The 22,395-nt window shown below is 64.6% G+C and overlaps 1 protein-coding gene across 2 annotated transcripts in view; it reads left to right on the top strand.

The window, feature by feature from the left end:
- The first annotated feature begins 1,651 nt into the window (after nucleotides 1–1,651).
- The window catches only part of KCNN3 (potassium calcium-activated channel subfamily N member 3), a 97,414-nt gene continuing 76,670 nt past the window's right edge, over nucleotides 1,652–22,395 (top strand). Inside the window, exon 1 of one of the 2 annotated variants that reach the window (XM_039251432.1) lies at nucleotides 1,652–2,527. In XM_039251432.1, coding sequence (XP_039107363.1) covers nucleotides 1,667–2,527 — 861 coding nt within the window. In that variant the 5' untranslated portion in view covers nucleotides 1,652–1,666. The remainder of the gene's footprint in view (nucleotides 2,528–22,395) is intronic. The other variant, XM_039251430.1, reaches the window with a different exon arrangement.

The raw sequence follows: 22,395 nt of genomic DNA, 5'->3' as shown, positions 1-22,395 counted from the left end.
GGGTGGAGGGGAATGACCACATCGTTACATGACTGTTGTAACAACAGTCATGCCTGTTGTATGTAACTGCAATTACTCGGGTTTCTGGGGTTGTGGCTTAGATTACAAGTAATATTTAGCTCTTACTCACGGCCAACAGGGATTGCAGAGGTGAGGCTGGCGCACAGAGGGTTCTCTGGACCCATTTGTTGGGAGCTGTGTCCACTTGCCGCTCACTATTCAAGAGAGCTGCTCTAGAAACCCACTGTGTGTGTGCATGCACGCGCGTGTGCTCGCTCGCCAGTGTACATGTGTGCACATGCAGGGGTGTATCTGCGGGGTGTGGGGCTTTCCTGCCCTTCCCCTTCCTCTCTGGGGGGCAGCTGGACAGAGGGAATCATTCCTCCCTCTTAGCCCCACTCCCACTGTGCGGAGGGGGGGGTCCCCCAACCCCTGCTCCCTGCTCCCTGCGTCAGCTGCGCTTAGAGGGGGAATGGGTTCCACTCGGTCCATCTCTCTGGAGCTCCCTTTGCACACAGTGGGCGCTTAATAAATACTTGATGATGGCTCTGAACCTGGGAAGCCGGCAGCTGTGCCAGCCCTGACTCCCAGAGCTCCGAGGGGCACGTCAGGCGGGGGCTGACCACGGGGGGCTTCGGGTCCCCTTCGCACGCCCCGCTGTGGAGGCCGGTCACCGCTCTGCCCCGAGCGCACAGCGGAAGGGCGACCTGGGAGCCGCGGCTGCGGCTGCGGGGGGACCGGGCGGGGCTCCGGCCCCAGCGCCCTCGACCAGCCGGCGGCACCTGGCAGCTTGCTGACCTGTGCTCCTGCGCTGTTTTCTTCTTCGGTTTTCATCTGCAAAGGAACGACGACACCATTTGCATGGGGTCGAGGTGAGGGCTGGCAGTAACAAAAGGCGCCCGCACCCCCACCCGGGGCGCTCGGTAGGTGAGCTGCCCCCCGGGGCTCAGGGGGGTGGGGGTCCCCGTCCGCTCTGCACCCCGGAGCTGTAGCTCAGCGTCCGGGAGCGTCAGGCTGGGCGCCGGGAACACAGGGCGCCGGGGGTGGGCCGCGGTAGACCCCGGCCAGCGGCGGGTGTGGGTCGGCCCGCTCCCCGGGACCCCCGCGTCAGCGCGCGCAGCCCCCCCCCCCCGCCCCGCGCCCCCGCCGGCTTCTGCCACACCTGTCGCCGCCGAGAGGGCCGGCCCGGCGTGGGGGCGGCGGCGGCGGAAACTACAGCTCCCAGCCCTCGCCGCGCGGCCCGGGCCGGGGGCGGGGGCGGGGCCCCGCGGGGGCGGAGTCAGGAGGCGGCGGAGACCCGGGCCGAGCCAATGAGCCGCGCGGCCACCGAGTGGGCGGGGCTCGCGGCGGAGCGCCGGCCGCGGGAGGGGAGCGGAGCTGCCGAGCCCGCGCGGAGCGAGGCTGAGCCCGGCCCTGCGCGCCCGCAGAGGGCCGGCTCCGGAGACGGAGTTCCTTCCCCGCGTCTTCTGGCTCCAGGCCCCTCCTGCCCGGGGCAATGCACCCCTGAGTGGCGGCGTCTGGACCTCGGGCGGCCCCGGAGAAGACTGGGGCCAGGACACCTGCTGGGGGCTTGGATGCCCGGCTTCTTCCTCTGAGGACGTCTTTTGGAGCGAGGGTGGCTTTGGGGTGGGGGGTTGTGCTGCAGGGAATCCAGCCAGGCCCCAAGATGGACACTTCTGGGCACTTCCATGACTCGGGGGTGGGGGACCTGGACGAAGACCCCAAGGGCCCGTGCCCGTCGTCCGGGGACGAGCAGCCGCCGCCGCCGCCGCCCCCAGCAGCCCCCCAGCAGCCCCCGGGACCCCTGCTGCAGCCTCCGCAGCAGCAGCCTCCGCATCCCTTGTCTCTGCTCGCCCAACTCCAGAGCCAGCCGGCCCAGCCCGGCCTGCTGCACTCCTCACCCACGACGCTCAGGGGCCCCCCTTCGGCCAACTCCACCGCCGCCCTCCACCCTTCCTCCAGGCAGGGCAGCCAGCTCAATCTCAATGACCACTTGCTCGGCCACTCTCCAAGCTCCACAGCCACAAGTGGGCCCGGCGGAGGCGGCCGGCACCGGCAGGCCAGCCCCCTGGCGCACCGGCGGGACAGCAACCCCTTCACGGAGATCGCCATGAGCTCCTGCAAGTACAGCGGGGGGGTCATGAAGCCCCTCAGCCGGCTCAGCGCCTCCCGGAGGAACCTCATCGAGGCCGAGCCCGAAGGCCAAGCCCTCCAGCTCTTCAGCCCCAGCAACCCCCCCGAGATCATCATCTCCTCCCGGGAGGACAACCATACCCACCAGACCCTGCTCCACCAGCCCAACGCCACCCACAACCACCAGCACGCCGGCACCGGCCCGGCCGCCGGCAGCGCCACCTTCCCCAAAGCCAACAAACGGAAAAACCAAAACATTGGCTATAAGCTGGGACACAGGAGGGCCCTGTTCGAAAAGAGGAAGCGCCTCAGTGACTATGCTCTGATTTTTGGGATGTTTGGAATTGTTGTCATGGTGATAGAGACCGAGCTCTCGTGGGGTTTGTACTCAAAGGTAGGGCTGCAGTTTCTCTTTATACCTTGAACAAAAGGAATATGTAGGTAGCAACAGAGAGAGGGGAGAGAGAGAGAGATGGAGAGGAAAGAGGGAGAGAAGATTGACGGAGGGCGAGGCGGTGGTGGGGAGGCATTTGCTCAATTAGATGGAACACTAACTTCCCGTGGCTTTCTTCCCTAATCCCGGGAGAATTCATTCCTCGCCTTCTGGGGGGAGCATCCCCTGTGCACTGTGTCTGCTGCAGACTCTGTGTTGGGGAAGATGAAAGAAACCCTTCTGAGAAATCGTTTTCCTCCTGGCTCACTCGTTCCAAAGCGGAGCCCAGCGGCTTAACGCACCAATTAATTACACTCTGCCTTGATGTGCCTGCCAGTCCCCGCGACTCCCCCTCCGCTCCCGCCCTGCTCCACTCCATTTTCCCGAGGATGGAAGAGAAATAAATGTCTGGGTGGGGGGTGGGGACTCCAAGCCTGTCCCTTCTCTGCGGCTTCTCCCTCTCTTCCCAAGTTTCTCTTTTCCTCCTCATCCCTGACAGACTTTGGGCAAAATAGAAATGTACCCGTGACCCGAGTCTCCCGGGGGGCACGGGTGAGGACTCGGGCAGAGGGAACGGCGGTCCTTTCCCTCGGGAAAGAGCACTCAGAATAAAGCTGCTGCCGCCTGACGAAAATGGCTACAGGTGTCCCCGGTACAGCAGGTGGGCGCCGCCGTGGCCTGAGCCCTGGGGAGCACCTCTCCCTCAGATGGGCTGACAGGGCTCCCGGGCCAGTCAGGTGGAGCGTGTGCACACCCGGCTGCGGCTGGGGGGGCTGGGCTTCAGCCTGAGGCTGGAGATCACGGCCTCCGGCGGGGGGTGGGGGGTGGGGGTCCAGGCAGGTGGGTTCCCACTGGCGCTCGGCCAGCTGCGGGCCCTTGGGCTGCGGGCTGGAAGGCTTGGGGCCCCCGGCACTCACTGGACAAGTGGATTTCTTCCCACTCTGCCCCTCACCCCCGATTTGTTGTTGGGGGGGAGGGTGTGTGTGAGTGCGTGTGTGCGTGCTGGCCTGTCCCTTGGATTTCTCTTCCTATTTGTCACTGGGGCAGGGGGTGGCTGGGAGGGGTTCAGCTGTTGAAGGTTTCAAATAGAGCCTGTTTGGGGCTGAGCACAGCTGCTCCGAGGCGGCCACATTCCTCGTTGAGATCCAGCCGCAAAAGCCCAGGAGGCGCTGATCGGATTTCCCGTCCCCAGCCTCTCTCTCCAGCAGGGCACCGGCAGACCTGTCAAGCCACCAGACTCGCTTCCGTGTGGAGGGGCCCCTGGGGGCCGCCGGGGCCGGCTCAGTAGCGCAGGATTGGAGCCCCTCAGGGAGCAGAAGTGAGCGTGTTCCCCGGCAGCAGCTCACTTAGTCATGCCCGAAGCGGCCGCAGCTCTCGGGCCGCCTCTCCCGGGTGCTCGGGGGGAGGGGCTGCCCCCCTCCGCACGGCTGTGGCTCCCTCCAGCCACCCGTGGGGACCAGGAGCCGTCACCGAGGGAGACCGATGAAGGCCCCGGTGCTAGGAGGTGAGGGGAAGGGGCGAGAGCAGCGCGTCCGCGACCCCCGGGGTCGGAGCTCTTCAGGGGCCCCAGCTTGGGGCAGGTCTGTGCGCCGTGGCCTTCGTGGCCTTCGTGCCACGGGAGGGTTGCTGCCGGCAGGAAAGGGTCGGGGCAGCCGCCGCCCCGGGGGAGCCTGCAGGGAGAAGGCCTCACCCCGGGCACGGGGGGCAGTCTGGTGTGGGGCAAGGGTGAGGTGGTCCAAACGTCTGGGCGTCACCCGAACCTAAACCCCTGGCGCTCCAGGCAGCACGAGGGGCCGGGACCAGAGCGCCCAGCTGGCGAGGTGTCCGCTTCGTGTGGCCCTGGGACAGCACTGGTTGTAGAAACAGGGCTTACTTCAACCTGCCACCTGCCAGCCTGGGCCTGGAGTCCTTCCGGAAGCAGTTTCCGGGTGTCTCCGGTACCAGGGCCTGGGGACCCGGGGGACGGGGGTGAGGTGGCTGCCCCCCTCCTTTCCATAGGGCACAAACAGGATCCTTTTTGGGCATCAGCGTGAAGTTGGAATCCCAGCTCGGTCACTCCCAGAGCCGTGGTCTCAGACAAGCCACGCAGCTTCTGTGAGCCCGTCTCCCGGGCTGTCAGCGGGGAGAGCGGGTTTGCTAAGTGTAAGGCTCCGACCTGGGGCCTCATGTCATGGTTATGAATAGTGGTGATGAGCGCAGAGGGTCTTCCCCCCAACTCCTGCTCCAGAATCAGCTGGGCCCTTAGCACGTGGGATCCAACACCCGTCAGTGGCATGAGGAGTTGCGTCTTGTCAGGGGCAAGTTCTGAGAAGGGCCTGGGTCTTCTCCTGGGAAGCACCTCTGATCCGGGCCTGTTGTAGGAGGCGCACGTCTGCCCCCAGGCTCTGTGGTGGCAAGAGGGTTTGCTCTTGGACGGGGTGTTGCCCGGAGAGCTGGGCCACTCTGTCTTTTGCTGGAGATCTCTGGGTGTCCGGTCGGCTTTGCTGCTCAGCATGGACATAGCCCTGGCGGGTTGGGCAGTGTGGACATGGCCCGGGTGTGTTGGGCAGCGTGGATGTGGCCTGGGTGGGCTTGGCAGCGTGGACATGGCCCGGGTGGGTTGGGCAGTGTGGATGTGGCCTGGGCAGGCTTGGCAGCGTGGACGTGGCTCTGGCGGGTTGGGCAGTGTGGATGTGGCCTGGGTGGGCTTGGCAGCATGGACGTGGCCCATGTGGGGTTGGCAGCATGGACATGGCCCAGGTGTGTTGGGCAGCGTGGATGTGGCCTGGGTGGGTTGGGCAACGTGGATGTGGCCTGGGCAGGCTTGGCAGCGTGGACGTGGCCCAGGGCGGGTTGGGCAGCTGTGCACTGATTGAGCTCTCTAGTCATGGGCCCTTGGGAGGGACTCGCTTCTTCCCAGGCAATCAAGGGCCACTGATGGGGGCCAGAGCTGCAGCTTTCTGCAGCTTTCTGTTTTCGTCCACGAGGCTGTGGACCCCCACTTGCATCTTGGGCTGATAGCTGTTGCTGGGGAGGAACGGGCCACGTGGGGCTGGCTCTCTGGAGAAGGAACGTGGCATGCCTCGCTCAGAGTTCATGCGAAAGGGAGCCAGCGTGAGGAGGTAAGAAGTCGGGCACAGGGGGCCCTTGGTCCCCTCCTTGCAAGCCTGAAGTGACGCCGGGAGAGGGGGGTGGGCCGAAGTGGGGTCCAGATGGCAGGAGGGGCTGGGCCAAGGACCCACCAGCAGACAAGTGCCAGAAGCAGTCTTTGTGGGCTCCGACTGGTTCGGGGCTACCCCTGAACTGAACGAGGAGTCTAGGTTTAAAAACCAAAGAGGTGGATTTATCTCCAGGCCTTAGACGCGGTGACAGGGCCGGGGTTAGAAGTGGTGCCCAGAACTCCCAGGGGTGTGGTCTGTCGGGACGGAGGCGGCCAGGCTTCGGGGAGGCCTTGGCATTCCGGGCTCCTGCAGAGCTGGCCCGAGGCACGCCGACCGCTGTGCTCTGTGCACTGGGACTGCAGGGCCCGGCCCGCCCCTCCCCTCCCCGAGCTGCCGCTGGGCTGTCCAGCTGGCCGGTCCCTGGGGGCCTCCCCTCAGGGACCCTGGTGTGGGCTGTGACCAGCCGGGGGGCGGGGGGGGCGAAATGCTGCTACCACAAGGCAGCTACCCCCCTCCCCCGTGTGTGCCCCCCCAGCTCACCTCCTGGGCGCAGCTGACCCTCCACCGCCTGCGCCTGCCTGACCGGCTTCCCCTGGGCCCCGGGCACGGAGTCCGTGGGCTGGTGTCCCCGCTGCCCTACCTGCCCCCACGAGGCTTCCGCTCTCACCTCTAGATGCTCTTCCTCCTTCAGAACTCCTGCCCTCACCCCCCCCCCCGCCCCGCAGGGCAGGCCGATGCCCTGGGGAGCCTGGTGTCCCAGCCACTTACTCTACAGAGGAAACAGGGTCCCCTAGGGCCAACTTGTCATGTGTCTTTGCCGGCCTCACTGAGGTCAGGTGTCCACCTCAGCCTCCAGCCTGAGTGACTGAGCAGGTTCGTGGGTCCCCAGCTTGGGGAGCCCCTGTGTGCTGAGTGCAGAGCAGTGGCAGGGCCTGGCGCGGTGACCGCCTGTACCTCCCCCAGGCCCGGGGGCTGCTTTGGGTTGGGGTGCCTCGGGGCCCGCGTCTGGTTTCCTGCGTGTTGGCATTGCTGAGCGGGACAGAGCCCTCCGTGGATCCCCTGCGTCACGGCCCGCAGGGCACGGTCGCGGGAGGCCAGAGGGTCGGAGCCCAGATGCCTGCTTTGCACGGAGGTCACACCGAGGGTGTTGTCCCACGGAGGGCATGAGCCGCGCTGAGAGCGTGGAAACGAGGTCCTGCGCCCACCCGGGTGGCGGCAACCTTATTCATGACCTCTGCACAGCCCATGGATGAGTCAACGTTTGTGACCCCAGGGGGGACAGACTCAGCAGTACATGCCCCTCGGCGTGTCATCACGCCGTTTGTAACTGTGTGGGAGACCCCCTTCCCCCACCCCTGCAGCGTCCGGCGCTGGCTGTGTGGCTGCTGCGCGGGCTAATTGGAAAGGTGGGGACCCCCTTGCCTGCCCCCGACGGAGCAGGTGGGGCACCGGTGCAGCCGCGGTCCAAAGACCCGCTTCAAAAAATAGAAGGTAGAGAAACACAAAATGAAAAGAAATCAGAGTAACCTCCGTAGAGGAGCCGGGGCCTGGATGGAAATGTAAAATCAGAAGAGAGAGCTTTGCTTTTGCAGCAGTTATTTCATTTGTAAAGCACATTTGGGGGAGAAAATGAGTATGTATGAGAGAGTGAGGTTGTGAGGGGGCGTCGTGGTGAAACACTGCTGTACTCGGCGCAGGCCAGCCCTTCATTCGGACCTGTTTTTCTTCTCTCTCTTTCAAAACCCCAAAGGCAGAGAGAGAAAAGAACCACCTATTCCTCTTTAAATAATGAAGGGGAGGGATTCTGAGGCCACGCTGTTCCCGGCGCTGCAGGGAGGAAGTTCTGGGCCTTTTCTTCTGCCGAGGAAAGTCTGGAGGAGGAGGAGGCCAGGGTTCCACTGTGCCCCCGGGCCGCCCCCCCCGAACACCCAGGAGTTTGGGTGCAGGCCAGGGCGCTGGAGGATGCTGGGGGCCGGCCCTGTGCCTGGGCTCTGCCTCGATGGCTGTCCTCTGTCCTGGCCGGAGTCCTGGGAGGCGTGGGTGTGGTCACGTCCCCTGTAGAGAAGTCCCCAGGTTGGGCTGGCGCTGCCCGGATAAGAACCCGGGGCCCCTGGGCCCGTCTGACTCCTGAGTTGAGGCCTTTCCTCGCCTGCTGCTGCTGCTGGAGAAGCTGTTTATCGTTCCCCAGAGAGACAGATCTAGGTTGCCAGGCCAGAGAGCCGCGTGCCCAACGCTGGGGGGCAGGGAGCAGTAGGCGGGGGTGGGGACGGCCCGGCAGGTGCAGCCTGGGTCCTGGTGAGGCGATGGAGGCCTGGCCACACTGCCCCGGGCGATGACGGGCAGGGTGGGTGTGGGGGTTACGGAGAGAACGAGACCCTCACTGCGAGGCTCCCTGCCCCCCAAGCCCGGCGCAGGCCCCTGCCCTTCCTTGGGGCGCCTCTCCCTCCTGCGCTGGCCGCAGGGCTGCCTACTGGGGGCGACCACGGGCTTGGCTTATCCACCGCTCTCGGTTTTTCTGTGCTTGCCGGGTCTCGTGACCCCACCGTGGCCCTGGGGTGGCTACAAGTCGTTCTGTTTGCAGCGGGGAGACGGGGCGCGCGGGCGTGCCAGGGCCCCTCTCGGGGGAGGTGGTTCTGGAGCCGGAGCCCGGGGCCCCAGCAACTGCTGCCTCCCTGCTCCAGACCCCACCACAAGCCTCTGCTGGGGTTTGAGGGAGGGAACCTCCTAAAGCTTCTCCATCTTGGTTCTAGAATTTTCTTCTTCATCCCGGAGGCCTGGCTTCCTCCCTCCATGGCCTGAGGCTGCATTTGGCTCTGTTAGTGGCAGTGAGTGTTACAGAAAGGCCACTCTGCTTCCCTCTTGCTTCTGACTCGCTGTGCGACCAGCGTCAGGGCCCTTCAGCTCTCTGGGCCACTGGTTCTCTGAATCAGAAATGAGGGCAGGGCTCTGGCACTGACCCCCCCACCCTGTTCCAGAGCTTTCTGGCCCCACCAAATGTGCGTCTGTGAGGCTTCCCTGTGAAGGGCACACAGGCCACCGACCTCTAGCTCTGTCTTCGGGGCGACCTGCACCCAGGTGCTGCCCGTCCAGGCGGCTGCAGCGGGTGCTGGGGCTGTTGAGGCGGCTCTGGGGGGCGTTGGGGAGGCTCCCCGTGGACGGTCCCCGAGGGTTAACCTGACCAGAATGGGAGGGTCACGGGCAGGGGCCTTTCTGGGAATGAGGAGTCAGTCAGGAGCCGGGGCCGTGGGTGGAGCGGCTAGAAGGGAGCCAAGCAGCGAGCAGCCCCTGTCGGGTGGTGCAGGGGGCAGGGAGGCTGGGAAGGTGGCCGGGCCCGAGTCGCACTGGAGGCTGGAGGCAGGGGGCAGGCGTGGGGGGCAGGAGGCAGGGCATGGGGGCGACTTCACAGCTAGCTGTCAGGGCCCAGCCTCACCCCAGGGATCTGCTGGGCTTCTGTCCTCAGAGTTGTGACGCAGACCTAGCATGGTGGTCAAGGGCTCGGGCTCTGGGTGTGAACTGCGACCTGGTGGAATCCGGGGTCGGGCCCTCAGGGGGTTTCCTGCGTGTGAAGCCTATTTCTCAGGCGTCAGGAGGGGGTCTCAGCCCTGCCTGCAGTGCGGCTCCTGGCGCAGTCCGGGCGCCCCCGGCCTCAACATCTGCAGGACTGTGGGCCTGCGGGTCCCCCTCCGCGCCGGCTCTGGGACAGGTGAGCACTGTCCCCCCTTCTGATTAAATGGCACCTCCCCTTGGATGACAAGCCCCCAGGTCCCTGTCAGGTCTCTAGGGTGCGTCCGTCCGGGCTGTGAGAGGAAGCCGGGCGCTCCTTGGGGGGGAGGGGCCTCGGCTTCGGGACCTTTCTCGCCTCCTGGGGGGACCCAGTTCTCCGGCTCACGTCAGCAGTCTGTGGCCTGGGCCCAGCTGACTGGGTGTGGCCGGCCAGATGGGACAGGTGGGAGGGAGCAAAAAGCAGCCGTGGAGTCAGGCCAGAGGCCGAGCGTCCAGGAAGGCCAGGGGGTGCGTGGTGACCAGGCAGAGTGAGGCTGTGAGGGCGGCAGGGAGGGGCCGGCGGGGGCACAGCCGGGGGCCAAGGAGACGTAGGGACTTTCTCATGTGTCCGAGGTGACGGGCTCTCCTTCAGGCCTTGTGACGGGGGATTCACGGCTGCGGGGCCTGCGGATGAGGCTCTCTCTGGGCTCTGCGCTGCGGCCCCCGGGCGGGAAGCGCTCCTGGGTGGGGAGCCCGTGCCGGGGCCCCCGCCTGCCCTGTGTGGGGCACGTTGTCCCTCACGAGGCCGCGTCGCAAGGTACAAGAGCTGTATCTGAGCGGGACGCTGGCAGTGCTAAGTGAGCAACATGCAGACGGTGTGTGAAATAATATGCAAATTGGCATCTGTTACTTTTGAGTCAGGCTGTTGGGCATTTTCCTTAAGGGACGGGCATGACGCTGTGTCACGCCGGCAGGCAAGTGTCTGAAAGGTCGCTCCCCCAGGGGCCAGGCCGGCTGGTGTCCACCCCAAGGGCTGCTGGATGCCAGGCCGCCCGGCGGCACCCGTAGGAACTGTGGTCTGGTTCAGCTTGAACTTACAGATGGAGGAGCCCAGCGGGCGGCCAGCTGGCCGGGCACAGCCCCTCGCTGCCAGGGGATCGTGAGGCCAGCACCTTGGACTCTGTGAGCCTCTCTTTCCCCACGTGGCTGTGGGGAGAGGTGCCCAGGGCCCGGCGGCCTCATGGTGGGCACCCCCAGCTCCGGTGGTCGGTGAGGGGTGTGCTTCCTGTCATGGCATCTGCTTGGCCCACATCTTCACAGGGATTTGTGTGGAGCTTTCGTCCTCTTTAAGGAGATTCCTGGTTTTAACAAACTGGGCTTGGCCGCCTTTTCTCTGTGCTGGCCTCCGCTGGCCCGGGTGCTGGCTCACTCAGCCGGGGCCCAAAGAGGCCTGCACGTGGCAGTGCCCGGAGCCACTGACCCAGGGATGTCGCCTTCCTCCAAGACGAGCGCTTGGGTGGAGCGTGCCACCCTGGGTCGGGCCACCGCTTTGGAGGGTGCTGTTGGAGCTCCTCCCTTGGGGGAGCTCGCCGGTGGCCCCTGGCCGGGGTGGAGCCCTTAAGCTGGACAGCCACGTTCCATGGGCCCAGCAGGCGTGCCGGCCGGGTGGCTGTGGCCCCTGCGGCTTCCAGGAGGTGGGGGGCCTCTCCGCAGCTAGCGGCAGGGGTGCGGCCGTGCCCAGGCTCCCAGGCCAGCAGAGGTCCACGCCCTTCAGCACCGAGTGAGCCCCGGGGGGCGTCCTCAGTGACGTGCGACACCTCCTGGAAGAGCTCAGGCTCCCAGTCGGATCTGGGGGCAAATCCTGACCGTGTACTAGTTAGCTGTGTGGCCTCGATCAGGGGTCTCTGTCTGGAAAGTGGGGCTATATATAGTTCCTCTTGCTGAGGGTGGAGGTTGGGGGTTCGGCGTGGCTCAGACCTTGGCCCCGGGGTGGGGGCTCCTTGGCCCACGTGGGTCTCCAAAGCTTGGTTTTTCTTCCCAGAGCCCCGTGGCCATGAGCCCCTCAGGGTCCCGTGGCTCCGGCCCCCCTGCTCTGGGGCGCGGCGGTGCTGGGCCGGAAGGAAGGCCGGTTGACACAAGACGCACACCCACAGACCAGGTCCACGCCGCCTGCGGGCGAGGGGAAGTGAAATGGGTGGGGCCGAGCGCAGGCCCTGGTGGAGGCTGAGTCACGAGGGTCCTCGTGGGTAGACGGGGATGTGTATGATGCAGCCGCTCGGGGGGACACGCCACTCTCGTGAAGCGGCGACTTCTCCGTCCATAAAAATGACCTCAGAGCCAGACTGAGCCTTATTCGGGAGCGAAGACAGGGCCAGACCGGGGACGCAAAGAGAGTGGCCTTTACTGAGGGCTTTCCTACATCGTGTCTCATTCGGTCCTCACAACAGCCCCTGTTGGACTGATGACTGACCTGAGGCTCAGAGAGGTCAGGTAACTTGCCCAGGGCCTCACAGCCAGGAAGGAGTGGAGTTGTGGTTTGAACCCACAAGCGTCCCCAAAGCCCAGCCCCTGCGTGGCCACCTCCCGGCCTGGCTCTTTCAGGACAAAGCTATTCTTGCTCCTGGAGGCCGTGCACCTGCCCTGCCCAGGGCCTCCGTGGGCAATTGGAGCTGGGGGAGGGGGTGCCTGGAGTTAGAAGCAGAGACCTGCTGACCCCCAGGAGCCCCGGGAGGCTGCAGTCCAGGCTGGGCCAGGGGCCCCCACGGGGGATGTGTGTTCTTTCCCTGGGTTTCTGTCCCTGATCCTGGGCTTCCGGGCTGTGCACCATGGGGGGGGGGGTCAGCCTCGGGCACCTCGGCCCCCGGACCTGCGGGTAGGGGTGACGTGGCTCCACCCTCGCCTGCAGGGACGTGCCCGATGCTGACCTTGTGGGACCTGACACCTCCAGGCACACGTGCTCCAGAACCCAAAGGCGGGGCCTGAGCCCCACCCCCTGCCACCACTGTGCAGCGCACCCCCCACGCCCGTCCCCCGCCCCCCCGGGCCCTGCCCCCGCCGCGTCCCCTTCACGAAGCCCCAGCTCGCGATCCTCTCTCCTCTGCCCGTCCTGCCCACGTCCGTCCCGGGAACCGCCCACCCCTCATCGTGTGCTCCCCCACCCTCGGCCTCCAGCTGTGGCTGCTCAGGAGGCGGACAGGTGCCCGAGACCTACAACCCTGGCCCAGCGAGACTGGCGGGGGCGGGGGGGGGGGGCCTGGCCCCACACACAGCGGGTCTGGGTTTGAATCCTGCCTCTGTCACTTACGGCCTGCGTGGCTTCCGGCGAGTTGCCTTAGTGCTTCTGTTCTTTTCCTCGGGGGCTGACCCCACCCCTCCCTCTGGGGCAACCGCGAGGACCGGAGGAGCGCGTGGCGCACCCCGCGTGATGGTTTGGGTCCATGCTGAGCACCAGCGGGCAGTGTGGGTGCAGAGGACGGGCCTGGACGACGGTGTGGAGGCTTGGCTTCTGGCCTCGGTTTTGTCAGCTGGCAAGTGGGAAAAGTGAGGTGGTGGCTAGAGCAGCCCCTCTGGAGGGGAGGTAGAGGCCCAGGGAGTGAGCGAGGCGGCTGGGGCTCTGGGGGGGAGGCCTAGCCCCCCCCGTCCCGGAGGTGAAAGCCTGCGAAGGCCTCGTGGCTGCGTGGATTTTGTCACTCGGGAAGCGGCTGAGAGTCGGGCCCTCCGGCCTCCCTGCGGCCTCCTCCCTGCAGGCCCGCCCTTGGCATGAGGCCTGCTCACTCCCGAGCTCTCCTAGCAGCGGGGGCTTAATTACTATAATGTAAGTGGCCGTGGCTTGAGGCCTTTTGGTGGAAGGAAACAGATTTGTCTTCTCACTGGGAGAACAGAAGTCGATGGGAAGGAAAGGACATGTACCTTCCGTGACTGCTGACGGGCGGCTTCCTGCGTGGGGGCAGGACACGCCGTGTGCGGTTCAAGGACCCTTGGTACTGGGCTTTTGCCTTCCCTGGCGTGACTCAGCTAGGCTGCCTCTGTTTCCCCCGTGGTCCCGGAAACAGATCAGCCTACCACACAAGCGCCTACTGTGTGCCTCACACTGCCCTGGGGACGTTCGCAGCTGAGGAGGCGCCCCGGCAGGAAAACAGATCCCCTGTTCGCTCTACAAACGCAGTGGGGCGTCTCTTGTGTGCACTGCAGACAGAGCGGGGGCCGCAGGAGAGAGAGGTCCCGGCCTCCGGCGTCTACGCTGCGGTAGGTAAAGTGGCGGTTGGCTGTACGAATTACCCACGTGCTCTGTTAGGTGCTGTTAGGTGCTCTGAAGAAGCACAGGCTGGTGGGGGGGGGGGCAGGGAGGGCCTCCCAGAGGTGACATGTGATGGGGGTTCCTCGGGAGAACGAGGTGCGGGACAGAGGCCGGGTCGGGGGTGCGCCCGAGGCGTGGTGGGTGTACCCGCAGAGACAGAATCCGAGCCACGTCTGGACCCCGCAGTGGGCAGGAGCCTATTAGAGGAGGTGACATTAATGCGAATGCTTTTTATTTAACTGAATGCAGTAAAAATGTTACCACTTCAACACACAACGGATGGAAGGAAGTACTGAGATAGGTATGTTCTCATTTTCTTCAAGTCGGTGGAGTCCGGCCTGCCTCTTACAGGCGGACACACATCTTCTGTGGAAATACCTGATCTGCATTTAGAGTTCAAAATTTACAGTTAAAAAAGTAGACTTGCACACCCAATTTGTTGCAAATATATCTACAAGTTTTCCAATAAATGAACGAACCATCAATTTTCCATGTAAATTATTGGAAATGAAATACAATTAAAAATTCTGTTGTGTTCGCCACGTTGTAGGGCTCAGTGGGCTCGTGGCTGGTGGCCATCGTGTAGGAACCGGCTCTTCCCCCGGGTGAGATGGGGTCTCTGAGAGACATCACGGCACTTTAACAGGATCTCTCTGGCCACAGAGCTGGGAACAGGCCAGGGGGTGGGGAAAAGGGGCCACGTGAGGGTCGTGGTGCTTTATGGGGGCAGGACCAGTGGGAGATGAGGTTGGATCCATGGAACACTGGGGATTGGATGTGGGGTGTGGTGGTGCTGCGGAGGGGTGGGGGGCAGAGGCGAGTCAGGAGAGGAGGGGCAGGGAGTAGAGGGGAGTCAGGAGAGGAGGGGCAGGGAGTAGAGGGGAGTCAGGAGAGGAGGGGCAGGGGGTAGAGGGGAGTCAGGAGAGGAGGGGCGGGGGGTAGAGGGGAGTCAGGTAAGGAGGGGGAGGGGGATGTAGGGGAGTCAGACAAATGTGAGGAGACTGGGGGGAAGCAGTTTGGGGGGAAGATGGAATTTGGGGCTGGACTGAGGCTTGAGGGGTGGCAGGGGGGTGGCACGGTCCCCAGAGGTGCTGGGAGGTCTGAGGACATGCCTGGGCCCGGAAGGCTCTGTGGGGGCCCCTGCGCCATGGTGGATGGCTCCCCGCCGTTCCTCCCAGAGGACGATTCGTGGTGCCGCTGGCCACGTTTAAAAACCTTCATGTCAGTTCTCTGTTCCTCCAGCACCGCGACACCACGATCCCGGAGGCCACGGGAGGCTGCTGGGGTCTTTCTGGGTCAGAGCCATGTTTCAAGGTCAGGTGTCCCTGCTCTAGGCTGACCCCAGAGCAGTTTGATGAATAAAAAGGGTCCTGGATGGGGCGCCTGGGTGGCTTAGTCGGTTAAGCATCCGACTTTCACTTAGGTCGTGATCTCACGGTTCGTGGGTTCGGGCCCCGCGTCGGGCTCTGTGCTGACTGCCAGCTCGGAGCCTGGAGCCTGTTTCAGAGTCTGTGGCTCCCTCTCTCTCTGACCCTCCGCTGCTCACGCTGTCTCTCTCTCTCTCTCCTAGAAATAAATAAAACATTAAAAAAAAAAAAAAAAGGGTCCTGGATGGTGGAAAGCCCCCCGGCATGGCCGAGAAGATCTGCATCTAATTTTCCTGAGGGTCACCTGCCCAGGGTGCAGGGCAGGGTTAGGGAGAGGCTCACGCTGGAGCCTGGGTAGCTGAGCGTCCAGGGCTCTCTGGGGCCATGCAGGCGGCCGCCACACCTGTGCCCTCACGGCTACGGAGGGTCCGGACGAGGTCCCCACGCCGCTCCCGAGGCCTCCCCCGTCGGTCTGCGCGTGCTGGGGCCTGGGCCTGGAAGGTGCGGATCTTGGCACCCTGCTCCGGCAGCCTGGGCGGCCTGACCCTTGCTGGCCGAGGGGCTTGGCGATTTAATGTGTGGGTCTGTTTGTCCATGTGGCGAGGGTGGTGGCGCCTGTGTTGCCGTTTGGGGAGGCGGTGTGGACGCAGGACCTGAGCCGTGGCGGCACACTCAGGACGAGCTGGCTCTGGGCACCTGCCCCTCTCCCTCCTTCCAGGGCGGCCCGTTTGTTCCCCAGTGAATGGGGGGAGTGAGTAGTGTCCCCCCCCCCCCGCCCCGTGACACCTGGGACCCAACCCCGTGCCCCCAGGTCAGGGCCTCTCAACTGCGGTGCGGTGATCGTGCTCCCCAGTGGTGCTCCGGGCGGTGTCTGCTGACTTGTGGTTGTCGCGAGTCCCGTGGGGGAGGGGTGTTACACCTCGAGGGGCGGGGGCTGGTAGACACCCCGCCACATGCCAGACTGTCCCCCCAACAAAGACTCGCCCGGCCCCAGATGTCCCAGAGGCTGGGAGAGCCTGCTTTGGGGGACTCGCCCTCCTGGGCCCTCAGGTGAGAACTGGATGCTCGGTCGGACCCGCCCCGCCCCCCCCTGCTCAGGTGCGGGTGTGGTGGCGCGGGCTCTGGGGGTGGGAATTCCTCCCCCGCCCCCCCAACACCGGCGCGGTTTCGGTGGGCGTTTCCTCGTTCCTAGCGTCTCACCGGCCCGGCGGGTCAGGCGTGGTGTCTCTGCAGCCACCAGGGCCAGGGGCTGCTCTGTCCCCAGAGGCCACGGACTGTAGCCCTTCTGCCCAGGCCTGAATGACACCCTGTGGGAGGGAGAGCCCAGGGCGCCCCTGCTCCTGTGAGGCCACGCGGTGTCCTCCCAGAGCTGCCCATCTGCCTCGTGTTTCGTGTCTCCTTGAACAGGTGGGGCTAGTCTCCATCTGGAGGACATAGAATTTGCTGGAAAAACGCAGGGCTATTTCTGCGCTGCGCGACCGGAAGACAGGGCTGGGTGAGCAGATCTCGCAGGGGGCTGGGGCTCAGGGCGCCGGGACTTGATGAGTGTTTGCTCTGCGCTCCGGACCAGCCCTGGGGAGGGGCGGGGCTCGCACTTGGGGGAGGGTCTGCACCAACGTGGCGAGGGTCTAAGGACCTCTACCGGGCAGTCTGTCACTGATGCCCGCTCTGTGCTGGGCCCTGGCCTCGGAGGGGACACAGAGGCAGGCCGTACGCGGTCTCGGGTGGGAGGGGGACCCTATGTGGTCTGGGGTGGTCAGGCCAAACCAGGAGAGGCACCTGTGGTGCCCGTGACTCTTCGTGTCTGGGGGCTTCTCAGAGGAGGTGAGGCTCGCGCTGGGCTGCGAAGGACGGTAAGGCTTTGTGGGGCAACGGGGAAGGACATTCCATAATTTTTTAAAAATGTTTTATTTATTTCTGAAAGAGAGAGAGAGAGAGAGAGGGACAGTGTGAGCTGGGGAGGGTTAGAGAGAGAGGGAGACAGAATCTGAAGCAGCTCCAGGCTCTGAGCTGGGGGGGCTCGAACCCACAAACCGTGAGATCATGACCTGAGCTGAAGTCGGACGCTTAACTGACTGAGCCACCCAGGTGCCCCAAGGACATTCCAAACTGGAGGGACAGGCTGGCTGAGACTTCCAGGTGTTCTCAGGGAGGGATGGAGGGTGTGGGTTTTCCCCACAGGGCTTTGCCCAGCAGGCACCTGGGTCTAAAGGCACAGAGAGGGAGGGAAGGCATGTGAGCGGCACAGCAGTGTGGCCGGGCCGCAATCGGACGTATGAAGGTCGGCGCCGGGAGGAGATCAGGGCTGGGCCAGGCTACGGTGGGGGCGTTTCCGCCCTGGGTACCCAGGCTGTGTGTGCGGGTTGCTGCCGTCTGGTCCCCTCCTGGCTCCGCTCAGAGCCCGCCGGCCCAGAGAGCAGCCGCTGGTCCCCAGCCACCCGGTGCCAGCCCCTCGGGAGGTGAGATGCAAGGTGTGTTGGAGCTGGCATGGACGTGGGGTCGGGTCGCGGCCCTGGTGCTGGTGGGCTGTTCTTAGAGAGAGAGAGAGAGGGCACAAGTGAGCGAGGGGCGGGGGCGGGGCTCACCTGACTTGGGGCTCGAACTCACAAACGGTGACCTGATCACGACCAGAGTCGAAGTCACACGGTTAACGCGTGAGCCCCCCAGGCGCCCAGGACTATGTTCCGTTTAAAAGAGACACAGTTGGGAAGTGGCTGGGATGTGGAGTTTTGCCAGGGATGTGGCTCCGAGGGGCTCGAGGACCCCAGGAAGGTGTCTGGCGTCTCCCGCCGGCGTGGCTCCCATGAGGGGCCCTTCCCTGGGCCTCAGCTCTGCAGCACACCGCCTCGCCGCCAGCCAGGCCAGGGTGCCAGCGGGGTCGGCGCTGCCAGCCCGGCCTGGGTCCAGCGAGAGCCGCGGGTTTGGGATCAACAGGCTGACACCCACGCTGGCTCTGCCCCTTTCTGTCATGTGACCTGGAGAGATTTGTGGGTCCTCCGCAGGGCGGCGCAGGTGTCAGGTGCATCCCCAGGGTGGGGGGGTCCGTCTCTCCACAGTGCCCGGCCTGGGCAGACCTGGCCCCCCTCGGGCTCCGCCCCTTCTTACCAGGACGGCTCTGTGCCTCAGTGTCCTGTCCCACCCCCTCCCCCCCGCCACGGTGTGTGTGGGGGGGTGCCGAGCACGGGGTTGGGTCTGGGGGCTGCGGTGACTCCTGCCTCACGGCGCGGTGCTGGGTCCGGGTGGATAACACAGAGCCCCGGGGACACACAGAGCGCCTAATGCACGCATCCCTCCTACTGTGTGTACGGTGTGCGGGTGGGGCAGAATCTCGCCCAGGGGTGGCCTGCAGACAGCTGGCCGCTGCCGCCACCTGTGGCTGGGCAGGGGGGAGGCGCTGCTTCTCAGGGCTGGGCTTTCTCTCCGCTCAGCTCCTTGCTCCCCTGCCCAGAAACTCGACCCAGCCCCGTGGAGAGGGGCTGCAGCCATATGTGAGCGCAGTGGGGGTGGGGGGAGCCGTGCAGGCGGCAGGGGCCTCTGTCTGCAGAGAAGGCAGAAAATGGGGACTCCTGGGGGGCTCGGGTCACGGTCTCACGGCTCGTGGGCTCGAGCCCTGCGTCGGGCTCTGTGCCGACAGCTCAGAGCCTGGAGCTGCTTCGGATCCTGTGTCTCCCTCTCTCTCTGCCCCTCCCCCGCTCATGCTCTGTCTCTCTCTGTTTCTCTGTCTCTCTCTCTCAAAAATAAATAAACGTTAAAAAAATTTAAAAAAATGCTAAGTCAAAGTCAGTCTGCCTTTTATTGTTACCACATTCCATCTCCTGTAAATCAGGTCGGTGATAAAATGCTCCTGGAATTCTCTCTCCTCCTGCTCTGCCGAGCCGGGTGGGGGTCGCCCAGGAGGCAGCAGAGGCAGCGGAGGTGAGGCCTTCACGCAGCACCCCTGCGGCCTGGAGACCCCGCAGGGGGGAGGGGTGCGGGTGGCCGCACAGGCCCGTCCAGGCCCTCGGACGCACAAGGAGGGCATGATGGGGATGGAAGTGAGCACTTCCAGACTTTTATTCCCGTGACTTAAACAGGGTCGTGGGAGGGCCCCGGGGGAGGGTTGTGGGAGCGGCTCTCTCCGCGGACATCCAGGGGCCGGCCTGGCACTGGGGCCTGGATGGTGTGCGTGGCCTGAACCTTGCCGTCTGTTCTGGAGCCCGACTCCTGGGTCCCGCTGTGCCTGAGTCACACGCGTGTCAGTCACGGTGGCCTCAGTGCACCGGTGTGAGGGCCTGGGGGGGACACCCCCTCTTCTGGGTCTGCTCGCAGTGCAGGTGCATCTGATCCCATCTGGGGGCAGCGGGTGGTGGGCATGTGGCCGTCCCAGGCTCTTGGGGCTGCGCCGCCGGACTGCCCTCAGACCACAGGCCCTTCCCAGAAGCTGGCGGCCGTGGCCGTGTGGGCAGGGCGTGGAGGGGTGGGTGGGGTGTGGGGCAAGCAGGCTCCATGGGGGGCTCCCCTGAACCATTGGCACTTAGTGCCTGAAGGCCTGTGTCCGAGCTCGATGGGGAGGGTGCGGTGATTGACTGGTGACGTCTGTCCTGCGAAGGAAGACGGACGGGTGGGGAGGGATGTGCCCCCTACCCTGGCACAGTGGAAACGGAGTGGGGGGCCCACGTTTGGTCCTGGTGAGCTGCGGCCCCCTGTCTGGGGCCAGCCTCCCGATTCAAGCACAGGCTGGGACCCTCTCGTTGCTCGATCAGCCCAGGACCCAAGATGACCTAAAAATAGTCCCATCTGCCCGCTCTGCCTTCTCTGTTCCTGACTGCTCTCTGGTCGAGTGAGGGCACGCCTGGCACGGGCCCCTTCCTACCTGGGCCAAGGTGTTGACAGAGTGGCGGTCCCCGAGACCCAAGGGAAACCCTGTCCCCGACTTAACATTCCGGGATTTTGTGTTGGATGATGAAAGGGCAGGAGATCTCTCCTCGTGATTCAAGATACTCTCCATTCAAGATAGCAAAATTGCTATATAGACTCTAAAAGCCTCATAAGAGCAATAATTTTAATATGTATAAATTATGCAAATCTGTGCTGCACCTGATTTGCATCGGGGGGCCAGGAGGAGCGTGGGGAGGGCCCGGGGTGGGGGGCTCTCTCCGCGCCTTCCCTGCTGACCTGTCTGTCCCCCTCCCTCTGCCTGGCGGCCTCTCACGTGGAGGGGCTTCCCGGGCCCCCAGCCGCCCCTCACGCATTCACAGCTTTCCCTGAGAGTCCCCGGGGGACACGCGTCTCTGCGCTGCCACGTCCGCTGTCTGTTGTCCTAGGCTTTCCTGGGGCATGGCGGGCAGGGAGGCCGAGCGCCCCTCGCTGATGTCCCTGGCCGGCCCCTCCCCCTGGGTACCTCCGGGCATCACCTTCCAGGGTCTCCGCCTCTGGCCGTGGAGCGGGTGCCGCCATCTGTTCTTCGGTCCCTGGGCCCTTGCCCATCCCAGGGCAGCAGACGTGCTGGGGCTCAAGGGCAGCCCCTGGCAAAGGGGGTCTGCATGGCGGCCGTGGCGCGAGCCCCGCCGGGGAGTGGGCATCTAGGTCCCACACGGCTGAGCCCACCGTCGGGGCCGCGGACGGGCTGCTGTTCAGCTCTGTGCCCACCTCAAAGTAGGGCTAGAGCTCCCGCTTGGCATGGCCACCGTGGACCCGACATGGGGCTCTCCACCCCATTTACCGACCCCCACCCCCCGGAGCCGCGGGCCCTGTGTCTCCCTCTGCACGCGCCGTAGCTCTTCAAGCCGCATAGACGGTGAGCACAGGCAGGTCTCCTGCCCACGATGACCAGGCAGGGTTGGGTGGGCTTTCCTGCCTCTGCTGACACCAGGCCCCTCCCTTGAGGGTCTCATGGTGACAGGCGTGAGCACATGGTGGGTGACGTGTGCAGGCAGACAGGTTTGGACCAGGCACAGAGCAGCACAGACACGATGTCCCAGAGGCCCAGGGAAGGTCACGGAGGCGGGCCCTGAACCGCAGGGAAACCAGACGCTGTGCGGCACCTGGGAAGAAGCCAGCACAGCGGGTGGGTGGCCTGGGGAGGACATGGGGGGCTTTCAGGCAGGCAGGGTGACTCCGGATGTCAGCTCCATCCCACCCCGTGCGGGGAGAGGGGCAGTACTGGGTGGGGTGGAGCCAGCTTCCTGTCACCGGCCCTGCGCAGGGGGTTGGGCCAGGCAAGTGTGGGGTGTGACCCCAGGGGCTCCTCTCCTGGGGTCATAGGGTCAGCGGGTGCACTGGCCTCCCCAGCCTGGCCTGGCGCCCCTGAGAGCACGGGCTCTGCCTGCAGGCGGCCACATGTGTTCCTATACCTACACCCAGGGGTGGGGGATCTGGGGTTCAGAAAGGGGAGTGATGTGCCCAAGACACACAGCCAGTGAAGACGCAGACTGACCCCTGGCTTCTGGCCTCAGCCCTCCAGTCCCTCCCTCACTGGCTGGCTCCCCGTCTCCTCCTCTACACCTGCTTCCCTCCTCCACACCTGTGTCCCTCCCTCCCTCCTCCACACCTGCTTCCCTCCTCCACACCTGCGTCCTGCCTCCACACCTGCCTTCCTCCCTCCTCCACACCTGCCTTCCTCCCTCCTCCACACCTGCCTCCCTGCCTCTGTTGCTATAGGCTGTGTGACTTTAGGCAAGTACTTAACTTCTCTGAGTATCAGTTTCCTTAATAATTGGGGGTAATAATAGGGCAAGTCCCAAATGGCCATGTTTAGTAATCGCCTGGGGATCTTTCAAGTGCTGATACTTCCAGCTCCTGCCCTGTTTACTGGTTGGGGGCCAACCTGGGTGTCAGGGCTTTTAGACGCCCCCCCCCCAGCACTGATGTCGGCTGCTGGCACAGGTGTGTGGGGCTGAGGGGGTGATGCAGACCCTGGGGGGTACCCAGCAAGTGGAGCGCACGAATTTTTGTCCCCACCCCTCCTCTCATTCTGCTTGGCGTGGGGTCTGGGGGCAGAGGAAGGGTCTGCCCATGGCCTTCCCAGGATGCCTTAACTGGGTGTCCCCATGAGTCTCCCGGTGGCTTTGGGGATGGACCGCTGGTCCCTGCATGGCCTCTGGGAGCCTGCGGTGTACACCGTCTGGCACCGTGCAGGGTGGCGGGCAGGGACGCGGTGGAGGAGGAGCCGGAGGGGCCAGCGACCCCAGGGGCTCTGCCCGCTCAGGCAGCTGCTCGCCCCGCTTCCCTTGAGGGACAAAGGCTGGCTTTAGCACTGGGGCCCCTGGGGGGAGGGAGTGAGAAGGGGCTCCTTGTGCCCCTCCCCCGTGACGTCACACACCACTTCCCACTTTCTGCTCCGTCCACAGACCCCACCTGGACAAATGCCTTCGATCTGCTTCTTCCCACCACCCCCACAACAGCGAATCTTTTAATAGCAAGGCCTTTTGGATCTCTAACCGATCGGTCACCAAATCCTATCCAAAGTGCACTCGGTATAGATGCTTTTAATAAAATATATTACCTTTAAGCCAGTGTAAACCTGCGGGGTTTGTGCACTTCTTTGAGAGCATCTCTACAAAT

This window comes from Hyaena hyaena, unplaced genomic scaffold, assembly GCF_003009895.1.
Source record: "Hyaena hyaena isolate Hyena2069 unplaced genomic scaffold, ASM300989v1 scaffold_385, whole genome shotgun sequence".
Lineage (NCBI taxonomy): Eukaryota > Metazoa > Chordata > Mammalia > Carnivora > Hyaenidae > Hyaena > Hyaena hyaena.
Note: the sequence above shows the minus strand (reverse complement) of the source record. Positions and strands in the feature narration are given on the sequence as shown.